At 56.0% G+C, this 17,849-nt stretch overlaps 2 protein-coding genes across 6 annotated transcripts; both read right to left on the minus strand.

Annotated features, from left to right (window-relative positions):
- Window positions 1-638: 638 nt before the first annotated feature.
- Window positions 639-6,696, minus strand: DNAAF3 (dynein axonemal assembly factor 3). Of its 2 annotated transcripts, none has more exons than XM_025849003.2 (12): window positions 6,604-6,696; window positions 6,404-6,492; window positions 5,987-6,123; window positions 5,526-5,619; window positions 3,757-3,914; window positions 3,296-3,478; window positions 3,055-3,180; window positions 2,831-2,953; window positions 2,552-2,678; window positions 1,640-1,754; window positions 1,403-1,477; window positions 639-1,317 (listed from the first exon to the last, which is right to left on the minus strand). In XM_025849003.2, exons 2-12 carry the CDS (start codon window positions 6,486-6,488, stop codon window positions 951-953), a joined length of 1,590 nt encoding a protein of 529 aa, XP_025704788.1. In that variant the 5' UTR covers window positions 6,489-6,492; window positions 6,604-6,696; the 3' UTR covers window positions 639-950. The 2 variants fall into 2 exon arrangements, with proteins under 2 accessions (XP_025704788.1, XP_073745396.1); XM_073889295.1 differs by having other exon boundaries at window positions 6,404-6,528; window positions 6,604-6,667.
- A 4,159-nt stretch (window positions 6,697-10,855) lies between these two features.
- Window positions 10,856-17,455, minus strand: SYT5 (synaptotagmin 5). Of its 4 annotated transcripts, none has more exons than XM_025849209.2 (9): window positions 17,323-17,455; window positions 16,117-16,240; window positions 15,423-15,595; window positions 13,722-13,841; window positions 13,443-13,610; window positions 12,933-13,100; window positions 12,530-12,644; window positions 12,126-12,259; window positions 10,856-11,453 (listed from the first exon to the last, which is right to left on the minus strand). In XM_025849209.2, exons 2-9 carry the CDS (start codon window positions 16,193-16,195, stop codon window positions 11,253-11,255), a joined length of 1,158 nt encoding a protein of 385 aa, XP_025704994.1. In that variant the 5' UTR covers window positions 16,196-16,240; window positions 17,323-17,455; the 3' UTR covers window positions 10,856-11,252. The 4 variants fall into 4 exon arrangements, with proteins under 4 accessions (XP_025704994.1, XP_073745425.1, XP_025704992.1 ...); XM_073889324.1 differs by having other exon boundaries at window positions 12,530-12,647; XM_025849207.2 differs by having other exon boundaries at window positions 12,530-12,647; window positions 16,117-16,314; window positions 17,323-17,453.
- Between the last annotated feature and the right edge of the window lie 394 nt (window positions 17,456-17,849).

Genomic DNA, 17,849 nt, shown 5'->3' on the forward strand with positions numbered 1-17,849 from the left:
CCTCCTCCCTCAGACCCAGGAGTCCAGGCCCCCAGCCCCTCCTCTCTCAAACCCAGGAATCCAGGCCCCCAGCCCCATCCTCCTCCCTCAGACTCAGGAGTCCAGCCCCCATTCCCCTCCTCCCTGAGACCCAGGAGTCCAGCCCCCATTCCCCTCCTCCCTGAGACCCAGGAGTCTGGGCCTCATCCCCACACTAAACTGCAATCTTCATGAGAACTATGGTCAGTTTCTGTATCCCAAACCTGTTAGCCACTCAATAAATTTTGTTGATTTATTTGAGGATCCACGTATGGCCCAGACTCTCAGGCAACAAAAGCATGGAGAAATCCACCTCTAGTTCACTAGGAACTAGGTCTCCTCTCTTGACCGCCCTAGCACAGCCCCTCTCCCAGCCCTGGAGACAAGACTGAAGCCTGGAAAGACACATGGGCACACGAAGAGGACCCTGCTCTCTTTACTGGGACAGTGTGGGTGTTGAGCGGCCGGGAGAGCAGATTCCCCCAATCCCCAGGAGGCCACACAGAGGGCCTAAGACTCAGGGCCGGATCTCTGTAGGCGGTGTTTAGAGTCGCAAGAGTGGAATGCGTAACTCTGAAAGAACAATGTATTTTTTTTTTTAAAGATTTATTTATCTGAGAGAGCGAGAATGAGAGAGAGAGCGAGCACATGAGAGGGGGGAGGGTCAGAGGGAGAAGCAGGCTCCTCGCCGAGCAGGGAGCCCGATGCGGGACTCGATCCCGGGACTCCAGGATCATGACCTGAGCCGAAGGCAGTCGCTTAACCAACTGAGCCACCCAGGCGCCCTGCAAGAACAATCTAGAATTCTAGGAACAGAATATAGAACCCCAGGAAAGTAATCTGAAATTCTAGCAGCACCTCTGGAGCTGCCTAAGACTGCTGACAATACAACTGAGTATTCTAGAGGTGGGCTCTAAGTCCAGGACCTGACTTTACAAGTCAGCGATGGGGGACCGGGCATCTGGGGGTGTAGTCAGACTCTCTGGTGTTGGGGTCTGACTCTCTGTGGGTGGAGCTGGAGACTCTGAGGGCTGCTTGAGGAGCCCAGAGGGTGGGGTCCTGCGTTCCAGAGGCTGGCCCTGGTCCTCAAGGGGCGGGACCAGGACCTCAGGGGGCGGAGTCACGGAGCCCACAGCTGCATCAGGGCGGTGGCAAGCCGAGTCCGGGGCCTTGTAGAAGCGTGCGAAGGTCTCTGAGGGCCTGGCTTGGGGCCAGGGGGTGAACCCAGCCGCCCGAGCTAGCTCCCCGACCCGGGTGGCAAACCCCTGCAGCTGCTCCTGCCGCAGGTCCACCAGGTACCTGAAACCAGGAAGGGGCCCGTTTAGAGGTCCCGGCTTTCAGCCCTCAGCCTGGACGTTCCCTGCTCTGCCCTCCGCTGGCTCACCGGGCTAACTCCACCACCAGGCGTCCTCCAGGGACCACGCAGGCCCCGAGATCCGGGCCGAGAAGATGCACCATCCTGTGCAGAGGAAAGGGAGGGCCAAGGCTGAGACTTTCAGGTCCTGAGGGAGGAGTGGGGCTGGGGGATCCGGACACTGATTAAGGAGGGGCTGGGGGCCAGGATTCCTGGGTGTAAGGGAGGGGGAGCTGGGGGAGGGAAGTCTGGGGACCTCTCTCTTACCCACAGGCCACATAGAGAAGCTGGAACCGTTCCTTGTAGCAGCTCCTGTGGTGAAGGGTCTGGGCAGAGCCCAGAGGTAGGAAGTGCACAGTGAAGAATTCCAGGGCAGGGGCGGCTGGGGAAGAACTGGCAGAGTTAGGCAGACACACAAAGCTTGGAGAGAACACTCCTTGCCTGTCCTGGAGCCCTTTCTCGTGGATGGATTCCTGGAAAACTCTGGGAAGGTCAGCCCGGCAAGCAGAGACCCATTTTACAGACTAGGCAACTGAGACTCAAGAGAGGAAAAGAGGGCCGCCTGGGTGGCTCAGTCGTTCAGCGTCTGCCGTCGGCTCAGGTCGTGATCCCAGGGTCCTGGGACCGAGCCCCGCGTCAGGCTCCCTGCTCCGCGGGAAGCCTGCTTCTCCCTCTCCCGCTCCCCCTGCTTGTGTTCCCGCTCTCGCTGTTAAATACATACATACGTACACACATACATAAAGAGTGGGAGGCCCAGGGCCATACAGGGTATCCAGACACCCAGGAAGAGCCAGGCTGGGGGATGGTTACAAGAGAGGCACGACCAGAAGGCGGGGGGGGGGGGGGAGTCTCCAAAAGTGAGCTGGGACCTAGCACCTTGCTAGAATGTTCTGTCTCCTAGACTTCTGCAGGTAGGGTTAGAATTCTACTGTTGGACTTCAGAATGATAACATGGTGTCAGGATTTAGGAAAGGGAGAGAAATACAAAGAAACAAAAACACAAGGTCAGGAATAGGAGATCACTTACTCAGGCATTGGAAACCATATTGGTAAGCACTTGCACATTGAATGCCTGAAGCCCAGGATGGGGGTCTGGGTCCCACTCTCCCCCAGAGGAGGATGCGCCCACTTTACCACCCAGCTCCCATTTCAAGGGGGTGAGCTGACGCCGACGCTTACCCTCTGGGCTTCCATCCCCGTCTTGGTGCACCTCCTTGGGGTTTCCAAGGGTTTTTCTCGGGCGCCCCCAGGCGGCCACCTCTCGGAACAGCTCCGTCACGTTGTGCTGAGTGATCTCACCAGCGGTCTGGGGAGAGAAGGGGCGCAGCCAGGGTGACAAGGCAGGGCCTAGGGCAGGGCCTCCCCCCAATGCCCAGTGCTAGCTTGGATTTCCAGACTGGGTTTAGAAAGTACAGAGAGGCGGGACCTCCCCCAGACCCAGCACCTCCAGTCACACACCTTGACTGGCTGTCCGTTGCTGGTCCGTAGGAGGCTGTCATCATCCGCTTCGATGCCAAACGCCACGAATGGCCCCGTGGCGATGTCCCCCCAGTACCCGCGCGCTGCGACACGCTCTCCGTGCTGGGAAAGCCGGGAGAGAAAAGGCAGGGGAGGTCAGTGTTGGAGACCCCGGTTCCTGTGTCCTTGGAAAGGACTGGCTAGGGCAGCGAGTGGACACGCACATGACTCAGAAGGCGACCAGACGCAAGGGTCCGGTTTGGCACATGGTAGGCGCTGGAGTCTCTGAGCTCAAAGGCGACGCCCGTGTCCCTCCAACGCCGGAACTCGCGAGTGTGGATGACTCGGGCCTGGGTAGGAGAAGGAATGGACAGAGATCTAAGCAAATCTGGTATATGGGCCCCCAGCCCCTCCTCCCTTAGTCCCAGGAGTCTGGGCCCCCAGCCCCTCTCCCAGGCCCCTCACCCCACGGTCGTGCAGCTTCATGTGCAAGTCCCAGTCGCTGACACCGCGCCGGGCGTCGTAACGGGAGCCCAGGTAGTGACGCAGCCTGGAGTCCCAGAGGCGGCTCATGGGGAAGGCCTCGGGCCCCTTCTCCCCGCCGGCCCAGAAGCGGAACATAGCTTCCAGGGCGTCGCGCTCGCGGAACTGCACGGCCAGCATGCGTGGGGACACAGCGAGGGAGAGAGGGCTGCAGGGAGAGCTGTTTCTCCCGCTTTACCCTCCCTTCCAACCCAGGGTGTGGGAACCATTCTCCCATTTCTCAGATGAAGAAACTGAAGCTCAGAGAGGAGAAGCCACCCCCTAGGTCACATCCCACACTGGGAGCCGGGGAGCTGGGGCTCGAACTCCATCAACGAACACCCTTTGGGGCTGCCCACTTCCATTCTTCCCGTGGCCATCCAGATCCTGGGCGGTGACGGCACCTTGAGGGCATCCAGGCTGAGCCAGGGCAGCTGCTCCGCCAGGCGGTCGGGCTCCGGGACCAGGTGCGCCAGGCGGTTGGCCTGGGCGCGTACGAAGGCGGCCACCTGGGGGCGCAGCAGCGCGTTCCCCCACACCTCCAGGAAGGTCTCGCTCCTCTCTGGGGGGGAAGGGGGATTAGTGGGGGGAGCAGAGGAAGGAACCCAGAAATGCGACCCGTGTGGATGACGCACACCCTCTTTATAGTAATCTTACTATGTCATAGTCATGTGAGCATTAGGGACACCGGCCAGCTCCTCATCCATCCCTCAAACACAAAGAATAACTTATACCTAACCCAGGCCTCCTTGTAGTCTTCCCCACCCTCCAGAGGAGCCCAATTCTGAATTTCAAGGTCAAATTTTCCTTGCCTTAAAAAAGAAAAAGTTATATATAGATACGGACGGAAATGGAGATTTATGCGTGTTAAAATAGTACAGTGTTAAATTGTTCCATTTTAGTTAGGAATCTTACAAGAGAACTATATACCTTTAGTTGTACATACATATACATCTATATCAATGCATCTCTATCAATATGTAAATTGTTTCATTTAGTGGTTTAAGGATCTTATAGAGCTATATACCTTTAGTTAGATAGATCTAGTTGTTTCAGAGCCTTTTACAAGGTGCGCTGTGAAATGTGTGCAGCGTATTCTGAATGCTCTGGGCTATTAATGACAACTACCATCCATACCCGTGATAACAATAATCATCACTAAGAGGTACTGAGTCTGCATCATAATCCAGGAGCTATGCTTTTTTTTTTTAATTGAATCCTCTCAAGAACTCTATGGGACAAGAACTTTTAGGATCTCCATTTTATCAATGTAAGAACAACGTAGGCCCAGAAAGAGGCAGATACCAGCCCCAGGTCGCTCAGCAAGCAGAGCCTGAATTTGAACAGACTGTCTCAGTCCAGACTTCGCTCGAGGCGTTAAGCCGAAGTCATTGTCACTGAGAAATCATCATCCCTGCGTCCCTGCCCAAATCCTCCTCCTCCTTCCAGGGCTGCCTCGTCCAGGCAGACTCTCTGGGATTCATGCCTCTGAGGATACTCAGGCCTGTGGGGAGGCTCTGCAAAGGACTGAGTTCAGCTCAGCCAAACCTTCCCCACCTGTGGGGGACTCACTACCTCTTAAGAAGTCCTTTCATCTCTTTTGGCCCTCTGGTGTGGTAGGAGGCTTTGAATGCTTACCCTGTGGCATGCACTGGGCTGAGAATTTACGTGGATTTTCTCCTGGGATTCTCTCAATGTCTCTAGGAGATAGTATATTTTTGTACAGGTGGGAACAATGACCAAAATGTTTCATTGTACCATTGAAATGCCAGAATCCCTCCTACCACACCAGAGGGCCAAAAGAGATGAAAGGACTTCTTAAGAGGTAGTGAGTCCCCCCAGAGGTGGGGAAGGTTTGGCTGAGCTGAACTCAGTCCTTTGCAGAGCCTCCCCACAGGCCTGAGTATCCTCAGTTAGGGGCATGAATCCCAGAGAGTCTGCCTGGAGGAGGCAGCCCTGGAAGGAGGAGGAGGATTTGGGCAGGGACGCAGGGATGATGATTTCTCAGTGACAATGACTTCGGCTTAACGCCTCGAGCGAAGTCTGGACTGAGACAGTCTGTTCAAATTCAGGCTCTGCTTGCTGAGCGACCTGGGGCTGGTATCTGCCTCTTTCTGGGCCTACGTAGGGGGAAGAGGCTGGGGGCCAGAATGTCTGGGTCCTTGCAACTGACCTTGCAACCCCATCTTCTCAGGTTCCTCCAAAGCTAGGCTGAAGATCAGCATATGTCGGGCCACAGCTTCCAGATTATTCTCTAGCACATAGAACTGGAAGGGCAGACAGAGCAAAATGATTCTGAGATTTGTGTCCCTGGCTCCTAGGAGACCCAGGAAAGGAAGACCTCAGCCTCCAACCCACAGGATCCAGGCATCCTGTACACTGGACCCCTTCCTTCAAACACGGGAGTCTGGGCACTCAGAACCCTCCTCCCCACCGTTACTCAGGAGACCCAGTCTTTAGGCTCTCCCTCCCACTTGAACCCAAGAGTCCCCAACCCAGGGGTTTGGGTTCCCAGCTTCTACCTCCCTCGGACCTAGCAGTCCAGGCCTCCAGCTCCCTTCTCCCTCAAGGACTTAGGAATCTGGGCTCTCCTCCTCATCCTCCTCCCTCCACGACCCCAGAATCCCAGCTCACATGCAACCTCTTGCGAGGCCAGAGCGCCGCCCGGGCCAGGGTCCGAAGCAGGTGCCGCCCATCCACGGAGCCCAGCAGCAGTACATCTAGCTCGGGGGTGCTGGGCTCTGTACCGCCCCTGGAGTCCACAGGAGGACCTGGCAAGATGACGCAGGCTGGGGTAGTGGCCTGGAGAGCGCCCCCTGCAGCCTCCTCAGAACGATGGACTACAACTTCCAGCAGGACTCGCACTCCTGGCCTAGATTCTCAAGGGAATCTGTGCCTCTAAGCATTCTGGGACTTGTAGTCCGCAGAGGTCACGTGGGCTGCCCAGTGAGGGGCGGCTCCACCGTTGGAGCCTCGGGGAACGTTAGCGCGCCGCCTGCCAGGCTGGGAAGGCAGCCGCCTGGGCAGATGTGGTCCTGGGTGGGGACTCACTCTCAGCCTGCAGGTCCAGCGCCGGGGACAGGCCCCACCAGGACACGGAGCCGAAGCCTGCTCCCGAACCTGCCGGTGTGGTCATGGCCCTGCAGAACAGACATCCTGGGGTCCCCAACCATCGTCTGTGCGTCGCTCACCCATGCCCCTCTCACCGCCCCTCCCTTCTCGCCCCTCTCCTCCATGTGACACCCCCTCACCTCTATCCTTCCAGAGACTCCGGGACGCCCCCTCCTTCCCTCCCTGCTCGGTGCGGCGCCGCTGTTCTGCACCCCCCTACACGCAACTGCCCAGAGCCCCCTTCCTTTTCGACCAATCAGCCAATGGGAGTACGCGGGTTGGCACCGGCGCGATCAACTGACCAATGGAGCGAGCGGGACCTGCCTGCTACGAACTTTTGGCCAATGGGAGCGCTCGCGGGTGTGGAGGGCGTGTGGACGCGGTTGTCATGACGACGGCGCTGGAGGGGAAGGGGCGGGGCCTGGGGCGATCCACATTTCTGGGATGGGGAAGGTATGAGCCGACTCAAGTTGACCTAGAACGGAACAGAATCTTGATTAATTCAAATTAAAGTGACGCCACCTAGACCTCTGGGTCCCCTTACCTCTCACACCGTGGTCCTACCACCCAGGCGGGAAACGCAGCGAAGGGCTGGGGCTAGCTAGCACTAGCCCCCTGTTGTTCAAGTGTCAGTAATTCTGCGACCTGGTTGTTACGCACAGTCATTACTAAAAATTAAACTGTTTCACTAATTACTAAAATTGAATTCAAGTTAAATGCATTACGTTAAAATAAAGGTAATATATACTCAAAACTCATCACTTCTTATTTTACTATACTTTCCTGTTGTTGATGGTCTTAAGGTTTTTTACATCAATTGTCGTACCCAAATGAAGGAAATAATATTTTAACGTAATAACTAAAAAAAATCAAATTGGCAAACTACGACCACTGACTGTCTATTTTTCTACGTAAAATTTTATGAGAAATAGGGCCAGGATTGGGATGAAGCAGAGTGGTCCAAGTGCAGGGTCAGACTCTGTCTTTAAAATTTTTATATTTCATCCATCATAGATCTCTCTCTCTCTTTTTTAAAAGATTTTATTTATTTATTTGACAGAGAGAGACACAGCGAGAGAGGGAACAGAAGCAGGGGGAGTGGTAGAGGGAGAAGCAGGCTTCCCGCGGAGCAGGGAGCTCGGCGCGGGGCTTGATCCCAGGACTGTGGGATCATGACCTGATCCGAAGGCAGACGCTTAACAGGACTGAGCCACCAGGTGCCCCAGGATCTCTCTCTCTCTCTCTTTTTTTTTTTTTGCCTTAATTTTAATTTTTAAAAATGTTGCATTAAAACACTATTTATCTTGGTGACTGGTAGTTTTGTTTCGTTGGCTTTGCCTTAAATTTTGGAACCTCTGTCCTGACCCTGGGAAATACTATTTTACTATATGATAGTATACTAATAAGCATCTCCTCTCGACTCCATATGCAGTGACTTCACACTGGTGGCTTGAAATCAGCCACAGTGGGGGTATTTACGCCATGGAAATAGGCAGACTACACAACAGGGCTTCAGAAAGTTGGTAACGGAGGTGGGGGGCGCCTGGGTGGCTAAGTCGGTTAAGCGACTGCCTTTCGCCGATGTCATGACCTCAGGGTCCTGGGATTGAGTCCCACGCTGGGTTACCTGCTCAGCGGGGAGTCTGCTTCTCCCTCTATGCCTCCCCCCACCGTTTGTGATCTCACGCTCTCTCTCAAATAAATAAATAAAATCTTAAAAAACAAAACAAAACAAAACAAAAAAATGTTGGTAATGGCACACACCAAGTCCTCTCTGGCCTCTGCATCTGAATTCGTTGAGCAGTTCCCTCCTCCAATTTCTGCTCCCTCCCCATCCCCCACCTCCGCCACTGCCCCTGGAAATGTCCAAGTCCAGCAGGGGATCTTCCTCCGAGTTCTGCTCCTGCCTTCCCAGCAGAATGGCCACAGCAGTCCACACCCTGTGACTCTCTGTACTTTATATTCAGACCAGATGGCAGGATGCTTAAGAATGTGGCTTTTGATGTCAGATATGCCTGGCTTTCTGTCTTGCCTTCACCTGCTGGCTGAGAGACCTCCACCAGGTGACTTAACCTGTCTTCGAGGTCCATAAGGGCAGGGACTTGAGTGAGGCACATCTCCAGATCAGCCCCAGCACCCAGCACAGGGTGTGACACCCAAGGAGCCTTGGCTCTCTGCCTCACCTCCTCCAGCTATGCAACCTTAGACAACCAGTCACCCTTTCTGTACCTCAGTTTTCTGCTCTGCAGATTGGGAATGGTAACATGCAGCTAGCAGTGCTGTGATGGATTGAAGGGAGGGTCCGTCCCCCTTCTGAGGACAATTCTGGGCCCTGGGGAGTGAAGCTGAGGTCTCGGGACATCCTGCAGGACTCACTGGCCTCCTGACTCTTTTTTTTTTTTTTTTATTGAGAGAGAGAGTGATAGAGAGAGACCATGAGAGGGGGGAGAGTCAGAGGGAGAAGCAGACTCCCTGCCGAGCAGGCAGCCCGATGTGGGACTCGATCCCGGGACTCCAGGATCATGACCTGAGCCGAAGGCAGTCGCTTAACCAACTGAGCCACCCAGGCGCCCTGGCCTCCTGACTCTTTGGGGAACACACCAAGCCTATTCCTGCCCCAGGGCCTTTGCAGCTTAGGGTTCCTTCTGCCTGGAAGTCTCTTCCCCTTCATCTTTGCTTATTTTTATTGTGGTAAAATACACACAACATGAAGTTTAATGACATTTAGTACATTGACAATGTTGGGCAACCATCACCACTATCTAGTTCCAGAACTTTCTCATCATTCCATAAGGAAGTCCTGTACTCATTAATCAGTTTCTCCCCATTTCTCCCTCTCTCTAGTCTTGCAAACCACAAATCTACCTTTTTCCCCCCTCTATGGATTGCCTATTCTGGCTATTTCACACAGATTGAATCATACAATATGTGGCTTTTTGTGTCTGGCTTCTTTCACTTATAATCTTGCTTTCAAGGTTCATCATGCCATAGCATGAATCAGTGTAAACATTCCTTTTTATGACTGAATAATATTCCAGTGTATTTCCCCCTCATCTTTGCCAGCCTCGTTCCATCTTGTCCTTCAAAGCACAGCTCAAACATTACCTCTTTAGGTAAGTTGTCCTTGACTGCCCTGATCTCAGCTCTCACTAGCTTACTGCCCAGTACACACCACCATTTGTAATGATTTTATTCTTCTCATTTGTCGGCTCTCTTGTTGACACGGAACCAGGGACCCCAATGTCATCATCTAACTCAGAACAGATTCGATCCCAGGATTTTTTTTTTTTTTCGATCCCAGGATTTAAAGACAGATTTCCTGGCTGTATGATCCTAGGCAGGTCATGTTACTTCTCTGAAGCACAGTTTCCTCATTTGTCAACTGGGAATAACAATCATGTCTATTTCATGGGGTGGTTGTGAGGATTACTGTTAGCAGGAGTAGCAGTAATAGTAATAATAGTAATACCACGGGCCGTTTTCATAAAGACATCCCCTCACGCACTCACACATGAGAAATTACCACATCCCTTTGAAGAAATTTGTTAAATCGCATAGACATTACAACCTGTGTAACTGATCAGATTTCCCTTTTCCCATTGGCTACCAGGAAGCTCAGTGCAGGTTAATACTCAGCCCTTTCTTTAGTACATGGGGGAACCTGTTGCCTCATTTTCCACTTAACCTCCTGGTCAGAGAGCTCTCTTCCCAAATTTCATGGACCTTTGTCTACCACCTGAAATCCTGTCTGGGATGAGAGGAGGGAGAAGCCAATGAAATGATTGTCTTTCCTAGACACGGATTAGGAGGCAGCATTTGTTGAAGGCAGGAAGAGGTAGAACCATTAGTTTTACCCTGCGTAACTCTGTCCTTTCTCCCAATCTCTGGGAATCTCATTCCCAGACTCTACAGGTCTACTTTGTTTCTGTGATGAGAGTAAGTCACTTGGGGGTAAAGTTTGGATCTGCGTCAACTTAGGGTTCCAGCATCCAACAGAAGCTGCCCACTGAAGACCTCAGGGAAGATAGAACGGATCAATTGTGGAAGAAAGAAGGGAAGGGAGGGAAATATGGGTATGAAAATCTATGGAAGTCATGGGTGCGGGAGCAGATTAAATTTGTGAGCAAGTACGTGATTCTCACAGACTCTTCATAGCAAACATACAGGAGGTATTGTTATGACCACAATCTTTTCAGGTGAAGAAACCCAGGCTCGGAGGGGTGCATGAACAAACAAATGAATACATGGGTGGTGGGTGGGTGGGCTAGTTTCCCTCAGTGTGTTTCCAGGATGGGCAGCCCTATCCTTGCCCCTGGGTGATCCCACCCTCTTGGGCCCCTGGCCCCTGCACTGCCCACCCCATCAGTAAGCACCAGGCCAGGCCACCAAAGTTACTGAGTATTTATTTGGTCCCAGGAGCGGTGCAGGAATCTGACTAGGGACAGGAGCGGGTGGTCCTGTGCAGGAAGAGGGGCACTGGGAGTGAAGGGGGTAGAAGGCTGGGTCACTGATTGTCAAAGCAGAGAGTGGCAGGCTGGGGTTGGGGGAGGCCAGATTGCTCCTCTCCCCCAGGGGTCCCTGGGGCTTCTGGGTGTGTGCTTGGTGGGAGAGTTGGCAAGTCACCATGACTGGTATAACGGGGGGTGGGAAGGCAGGAATGGGTCAGTTTGGGGTTGGGTGGGGGTGGCTAGTGGTCCGAGAAGGCTTAAGGTAGGCCTGGGTGTGGCTTTGGCCAGGAGTCTGAGGTCAGGGGCCGAGTCCAGGCTTGGCAAGGGGCTTGAAGTGGGGATCAGGGTGCAGGCAGCGGCCTCACTCGGTCAGGCGGCCGCAGCGAGTGCCACTGGGCAATGGGCCGCCGGGGGTTGGCCAGCATGTCCGCCCAGTGCCGCAGGCCAGCTCCCCCAGCCGCAGCCCCTACGGCCACCCTCCCGATGGCCTCGTTCTTGCCCAGCTTGTCATAGTCCAGCACGGTCAGCTCCACCTGGACCTTCTGGAGAGAGGAAGGGCAGGGGAAGAGACGAGAGCTCGTGAAGGAGGCATGGCGGGGAGTGGCTCGGGTATCGTTGCCAAGGAGACCCTCTCCCTAGCGACCAGAGTTCTAGGGGGACTTGTTAGCACCCTGCGCTAAGGCCTCTCAGGGGGACTCCAACGGTACAGGGGGTGGAAGGGGAGAGAGGGGAGAGCCTCTGTTAGAGGGATGTTCTGGAGTCTTTCTGTCTCTGCGAGATCAGATTTCAAAGGAGATAAACAATCAGGACCCCGTTGGTAAGGGGTTGTTAAGAGCCTCCTTAGGGAACAGCCTCCTAAGGGGGACAAACCTTTAGGACTCTGAAATGTGTGGAGGGGCCAGGCCTGAGTCCTGGCTAGGCCAAGTTCCTGAAGGGTTGTGGGGAAATCTTTTCCTTAGTACCCATAATTCCTGAGGGAGGGGGGGAGCCCTGGTCTTGCTTGGGGGTGGGGCATCCTGGTCTTGCTTGGGGGCAGGGCGCCCTGGTCCTCATAAGAGGAAACTGACTTTGGAAACACAACCTCAGGCCCCCAGGACCTGGCTTCTAAAGGTTGCTAAGGAGTCTCCCTTCCCCTAGCAACGGGGACTTTTAAGGGCCTGGGGCTCTGGGGGAAGGGCTGCTCTGACAGAGGCTTTGGGTAGGTCTGAGCTCACCTGCACCTGGTCACAGGGCACCTCGAAACTGAAGGCCTCATTGTAGTAGGGGTTCAGAGTGTTCTTCTTGATGGTCGTTTTCTTCTTACGCACCTTTTTGCCACCCTGCAGCAGGTGGACCTTGACATACGGATCTGGGAGGAGAAAGGAGTCTTACAGCCCCGACTGCTGAGTGCAGGGCATCATGTTGACGAGGATGCATGAGAAGCTTCTTTGGAACAGCACAGAGACACTTTGTGCACCCCTCAAGTCTCTCTCTCTCTGCCCAAAGCAAATCTATATCCTCCATGGCAGGCTGGGCCTCCCTCTCCGCCAATAGACTCTCGGGATCCAGAAACTGCCAGAACCTTTGCTGCAGAGCTTCCCCCTTGCCCCCCACCACCATTTCCTTGCTTCCCACACACCTGAGAGCCCTCCTACGTCCATCTTCTTCAGGTTCTTAGCCTCCAGGACGATGACAGTGAGCTTCCCGGCCGTAGGGACATAGCGGAGGGAGAAGCAGATGTCACCTAGTTTTTCCTGCTAAAAGACAGAGAGGGATCCCTCGCCAGAGCCCCTGTTTCACATCCATCCCCTCTCGGACCCTTCTCCGCCCCCCCGCCTTAGAATGGAATGGTCCAGTGAGGACCACAGTGGTACAATCCAAGGAGGAGTGGAGATGTGGACCTACCAGGAGAGCCCCTGAGACTAGCACTCTGCAGCAGGTGGACCGGCTGGAGCCCTGAGGGTCCAAGAGGCCTGTGATCTGATTGGCCCAGGCTTGCAGGGGGCGGGCCCAGCCGTGGGGGCGTGGCCACGCGTGCTCACCTCCTCCCGCGGAGCAGCCTGCAGCTCGCGCCAGGCCAGCACTGGCCGCCCCAAGTCCACGGAGCTCATGGGGACCCGCACCTCCCCAATGGCATCGTTGCGGGAGAAGCGATCGAAGTCGTATACCGCCATGACCAGTACCCTGCCCCCCAGCTCCACGTAGGGTACCTAGATGAGGGGACCGCAGAGAAGAGAGCACAAGGTGGAGAGTAGGAAGTCAGAGAGACAGGAAGTGGGGCACAGCACATCCTGGTAGAAGGCGGCGAGTTGGGCAGCAAGGGTTCAAGGAACAGCTGTGCAGAAGTCTCTGGAACCCAAATGGAACAAAGCAAGAGCCCAGGGGTCAGCAGTGCCCGACGGCGACAATCTAGGGTCCAGTGTGATAGTCCCCAGAGCTGTAGCTGCTACCTGAGTGGGGCTGCCTCCAGAAAAAGCTGAAGGAGTCGCTCCCCAGTGTTCCAGGGACTGGGGCAGGTTGCCAAGCCTGGGGCACGGAGGCCAGGAGCTCACCTTGAAGGCAAAGTTCTCCCCAAAGTGTGGGTTCAGCGTCTGCCGATGCACCTTGGTCTCATGCCGCCTCCGCTTGTCTGGCAGCAGGTAGACCCGCACGTAGGGGTCGGAGGAGCCCCCCAGGTCCAAGGCTGCCAATCCCTCAGCTTGCAGGATGCCCACCAGCAGCTGAAAGGTGATGAGGGGACTCTAGTCTTAGCTTCCTTTTTGGAGCGTCCTCTAGAAAGGGGCTAGAACCCTCGGACCCGCCCCCCCCCCCCGCCCCCCCCCCCCACCCACCTGGCCACTCTGGAAATCATAATCGAGTGAGTACTGCAGTCGTCCAAGCTCATGCTTCTCGGCCACCTGTGACCCTGGCCCAGATGGTGCTGGCTCCAACTCCTCCACCTCCGGCTGCACCTTAGGGAGCCAGGAGCAAGGGCAGGTGAACCCTCCCCCTGATAGGGGTATCCTCCAGGCCCAGAAGCCAAGGGAGAGTCACTGGCCCCTCAGGCTACCCCTGAGCACTTGCAGGCTAAACAGAGTCAGAGTTTGACTAGTGGTGTCTGCCACAGGTCAAAGTAACACAGATGCAGTACTTAGTCAAAGCTTGATTAATTATGTCAGCTATGGGGGAGAACAGACACATATGCAGTGTGTTTGTCCCGCCTAGACTAGAAAAACAGGTGCTGATAGCACCTTGTTGCCCACAAGAAGGATGCAGAAGCTTTTATTTCACGTGCAAATGGAGGTACTGGGGTTGTTGTCCAAATTGACATGTTGACTAGTGATCTCGCCACAGAAAAACATGGAGGAGGAACAATATCTTTACCCTGTATTTGCCATTCTAAGCTAGAACAAGAGTTCTCCTTAACCTGAGCCACCAATTTTCCAAAATTCAACGTGAATCAGAATTCCCCTGAGAAATGCGGTGAAATGCCTTCACTTCAGAGATTCTGATTCGTTAGGCCTGGTACAAGGCCCAGAATTTGTGTTTCCATGAGAACCTGAGGTGAGTCTGATGCAGGTGGTCTTTGGATGTCGCTGGCTTGAGGGATAGGGATGGGGGCTGGATACCAGGACCCTAAAGGTCCTGCCTGATGGGCGATCATTACAACAGCTATTTGTTGACAAGGGAGGAGGAGAAATGCTGGTTACAGACCACACACTTGAGGCTCAGAGAAGGATAGTGAATTCCCCCAGGTCACAGAGCTGGGGAATGTTTCCTCTGGGTTGGAAACCTAGGACTTCCTGGCTTCCAGGTGAGCACCACTCCACTCTGCAGTCACACCCTGACACCTGTAAGCTTTCATTTTCCATTCCAGTGGCCTCTTCTAACTCACGTTTCTTTCATTCTCTTGAGGCTGCTACACCAGCCTCCTCCCTGGCCTCCTTGCTGCAAATCCATCCTCCACATGGGTTCCAGAGGATTCATTCCAACACCCATGTGACCCTGTTCCTCCGCTGCGCACGAATCTTCTATGGTTCTCAATTGCCCTCGTGACATGAGTACTACTGAGCTCTTCAGACACCCACTCTAGAGTGCAGGATATTTGCCATCTGTGCTCCAGCTATTGTGAAATGCCTCAGAGTCTGGATTCCAGGCCCCAGTACATGTTCTTCCCTCAAACGACAATGTCCTTCTCTCCGTTCTGGGTGAATCTGTGTGTTCTTTGGGTCTCAACACAAAAGATACCTCTACTGGGATGCATCCTTGGACTGCCCAGGCTACAGGTGGTTTCTCTGCACCCCCATAGGCTTTGGTCTGCCCCTAACGTGGCACATACCACCTTGGCTTGTGAACGTCTGTGTGAGTGTCTGACTTCCCCACCAGACTGGTTCTCGCGAACAGGGACTAGATCCGGCCCGTCTCGAGATCCCTAGGGTCCAGGTGGGAGATGAGCCAATAAGGTGGGCATAGGAGGGAAAAGAGCAGGGACTGAGGCTGCTGGGCCAAAGGTGCGGGTCGGGGCAGGGCTGAGGGGCTGGGCCAGGCCACACCTTGTCTATGTAACTCCGGCCTAGCTCCTTCACTTCCTGAAGGTGGACCTGGGCTTGGGCCTGGCTCTTCTTGCCCAACCGCCTCCGACAACGCTTCCGGTAGACACAGAAACAACAGCCGAAGACGAGGAGGCCTGAGACCAGAACGATTGCGGCCAGGGCCCAGGGGGGGACTGCAGAGGGCATAAGACAACACTCATTGAAGCCCTAGGAAGCAAGCCGGCTGATCCAGTCCCAATTACACGTGGAAGCTGGAATTCTGGCTTGTTTTCCCTCCGGCCTTTTCCATTCCGTTTTATTGCCGTGTTTTCCTTCCAACTGCTCTCACCTATAAAGCGATCCGGTGCCCTATTCTAGGCTGACAACGTCCAGATTGTCTCGCCTGTTAATTCCATCCCCCCTGCCACCCCCATCCTAATTTCTGCTCAACCCCTGACGCGTTTGGAAGCCATGCCTCAATTTCCCTATCTTTAACAGAAGGCAGAGGTGGACAGTCCAAGATCCCATTCCATTCCACACTCTTTGACCTGGTTCTCGATTTTCTTGTCCATTTCACTTAAGAGTCAAGCCCAGGATTCCCACTGCAATGCCGCCCGGATTTGCCCGCCCGCCAGCCAAGTCCACCCGCCCGAATCCCGCCCCTGAGAATCCCAGCCGGGCTTTCCCTTCGCTCTGGCCCCCGAGGCTCGCTCACCAGGGCTGTGGTCGATGCGACTCGAGTCAGGAGGCGTGTCGGGCGCTGGAGGCCCTGGGGTTGGGGGCTCCGAGAACATGTCGGCGGGGTCTTACGGTCCTTTCTGCGGAGGCACCCAAGAGCCCTAGCCCCCCACGCCCACCCGGTGCGTTCTGCGAAGCCGCCGAACAACCAAGAACTCCAATTCCCATCGGCACCCTGGGCGGCCGGCCGCATAGGAATCAGCCAGCAGCCGCGAGGCTTGCTGGGGGTTGTAGTGTCAGCCTCCCCGCGACGGAGGGCGGGCGCCAGGGGTGGGTAACAGGACCTAGTTCCATCCCACAGGGACGCCCCCGCTCTCCAAGGCCCCCCAGGAATCCCGCCGACTTCTACCCCTTCCGTGCCTGTCCTCGCGGGCCTGAACCGGAAGTAGGCGAAGGCGGGCGTGAGAACCGGGGCCCTGGGTTGCCCCGAGCAACGGGTGGCTGGTTCGGGCTGGGCGGGAGCTACGATGGTTGCCCTGGCAACGGGCTGTTGCCAAGACAACGGGTGGGGCTGACGTACAGGCAGAGTCCCCGTGCGGCAGGCTCGCACCTCGCGGGGTCAGGACCCCAGCCCCTGACCCCGCGCCGAGCGAGCGTGGGGAGAGGGCGGCCTCGCCCGTCGGCCCACGCGCCCTCGGCAGGCTCCTCCCTGCACATCTGGCCTTGCGGGCAGAGACTCGGGCTCCCCGCCCTCTCCCGCTCGGGCTGAGGCCGAGGGCTGCCTGCTGCCACTGCCGGGGGGGGGGGGGGGGGGAGGGGGGGGGGTCTGTGGGGGCGCACATCCTTCCCGGCCTGCTGTCTCTCCCACGCATCCCGAGCTCTGTCTTTACACCTGCCCTCGGGACCGCCTCGGCCTCCACACCTCTCTCCACTCCCTATTTCTATCCATTCCCCCACCCGCCTCTCGCCGCGCCCCTGTGTCTCCCTTGTCCTCCGCCTGTGGTCTGTTCTGTGACTCCAAGGGTCTCCCACTCCCGCCCCCTGCCTGCTCCTCCCTCCCCTCTGCTTTTTGTCTCCACACCTTTCTCTAAATCCCAATCTCCCCATTTCAGGCTCCAGTCCTCCCACTCCCTCGGTCGGTCCCTCCCCAGTGCCCCTCCTCGCCCCCCCCACACACACACCACGGCTCTCTAGGGATGGGGATGAGGAGGGGGCTTAGGGAGGGCCTCCCAGAGGCTCCTACCTGCTCGGCCGCTAGACAGGACCCTCGCAGGAGACACCCAGGCGCGGGCCCTGCCCGGACCCCGCCCCCGCACGCGGGCCGGTGGCGCTGTCCTGGGTGCTGATCGCGGCGCTCGGTGGGGCGGGGGCGCGGCAGAGCGGAGCCGGCTGGTGAGTGCGTGCGTGTGCGTGTGTGTGCGTGTGTGCGCGTGTGAGCGCGCGCGTGTGTGTGTGTGTGTGTGCGCGCGCGCGTGCGTGTTAGGTCCCGGGTACAGGGAGAGCCCCGTCCCGCCCCTCGTCCCGCCCCCAGCCAGGAACCACTAGGGTTGCCCACGGATATTTATCCTGGTCCCCGAAGATTTTCTGCTTTCTAGTCCAGCTGTCTGGCCACCAGGCCCCCTCTCCCCACCCCCACCCCCACCCTCGCCAGGATACCCAGTCCGAGGACTCCGGAGCCTCTCTCCAGAGACCCAAGCGGTCAGATATCCAGACACAAGACTCAGCCTGAAATTCTCCAGTGAAGCCGCCCTAGACCTCACCCCACCCTCT

The sequence above is a fragment of the Callorhinus ursinus genome, unplaced genomic scaffold (assembly GCF_003265705.2).
Source record: "Callorhinus ursinus isolate GAN/ISIS: 27379988/994484 unplaced genomic scaffold, GSC_fseal_2.0 scaffold106, whole genome shotgun sequence".
NCBI classification, from domain to species: Eukaryota; Metazoa; Chordata; class Mammalia; order Carnivora; family Otariidae; genus Callorhinus; species Callorhinus ursinus.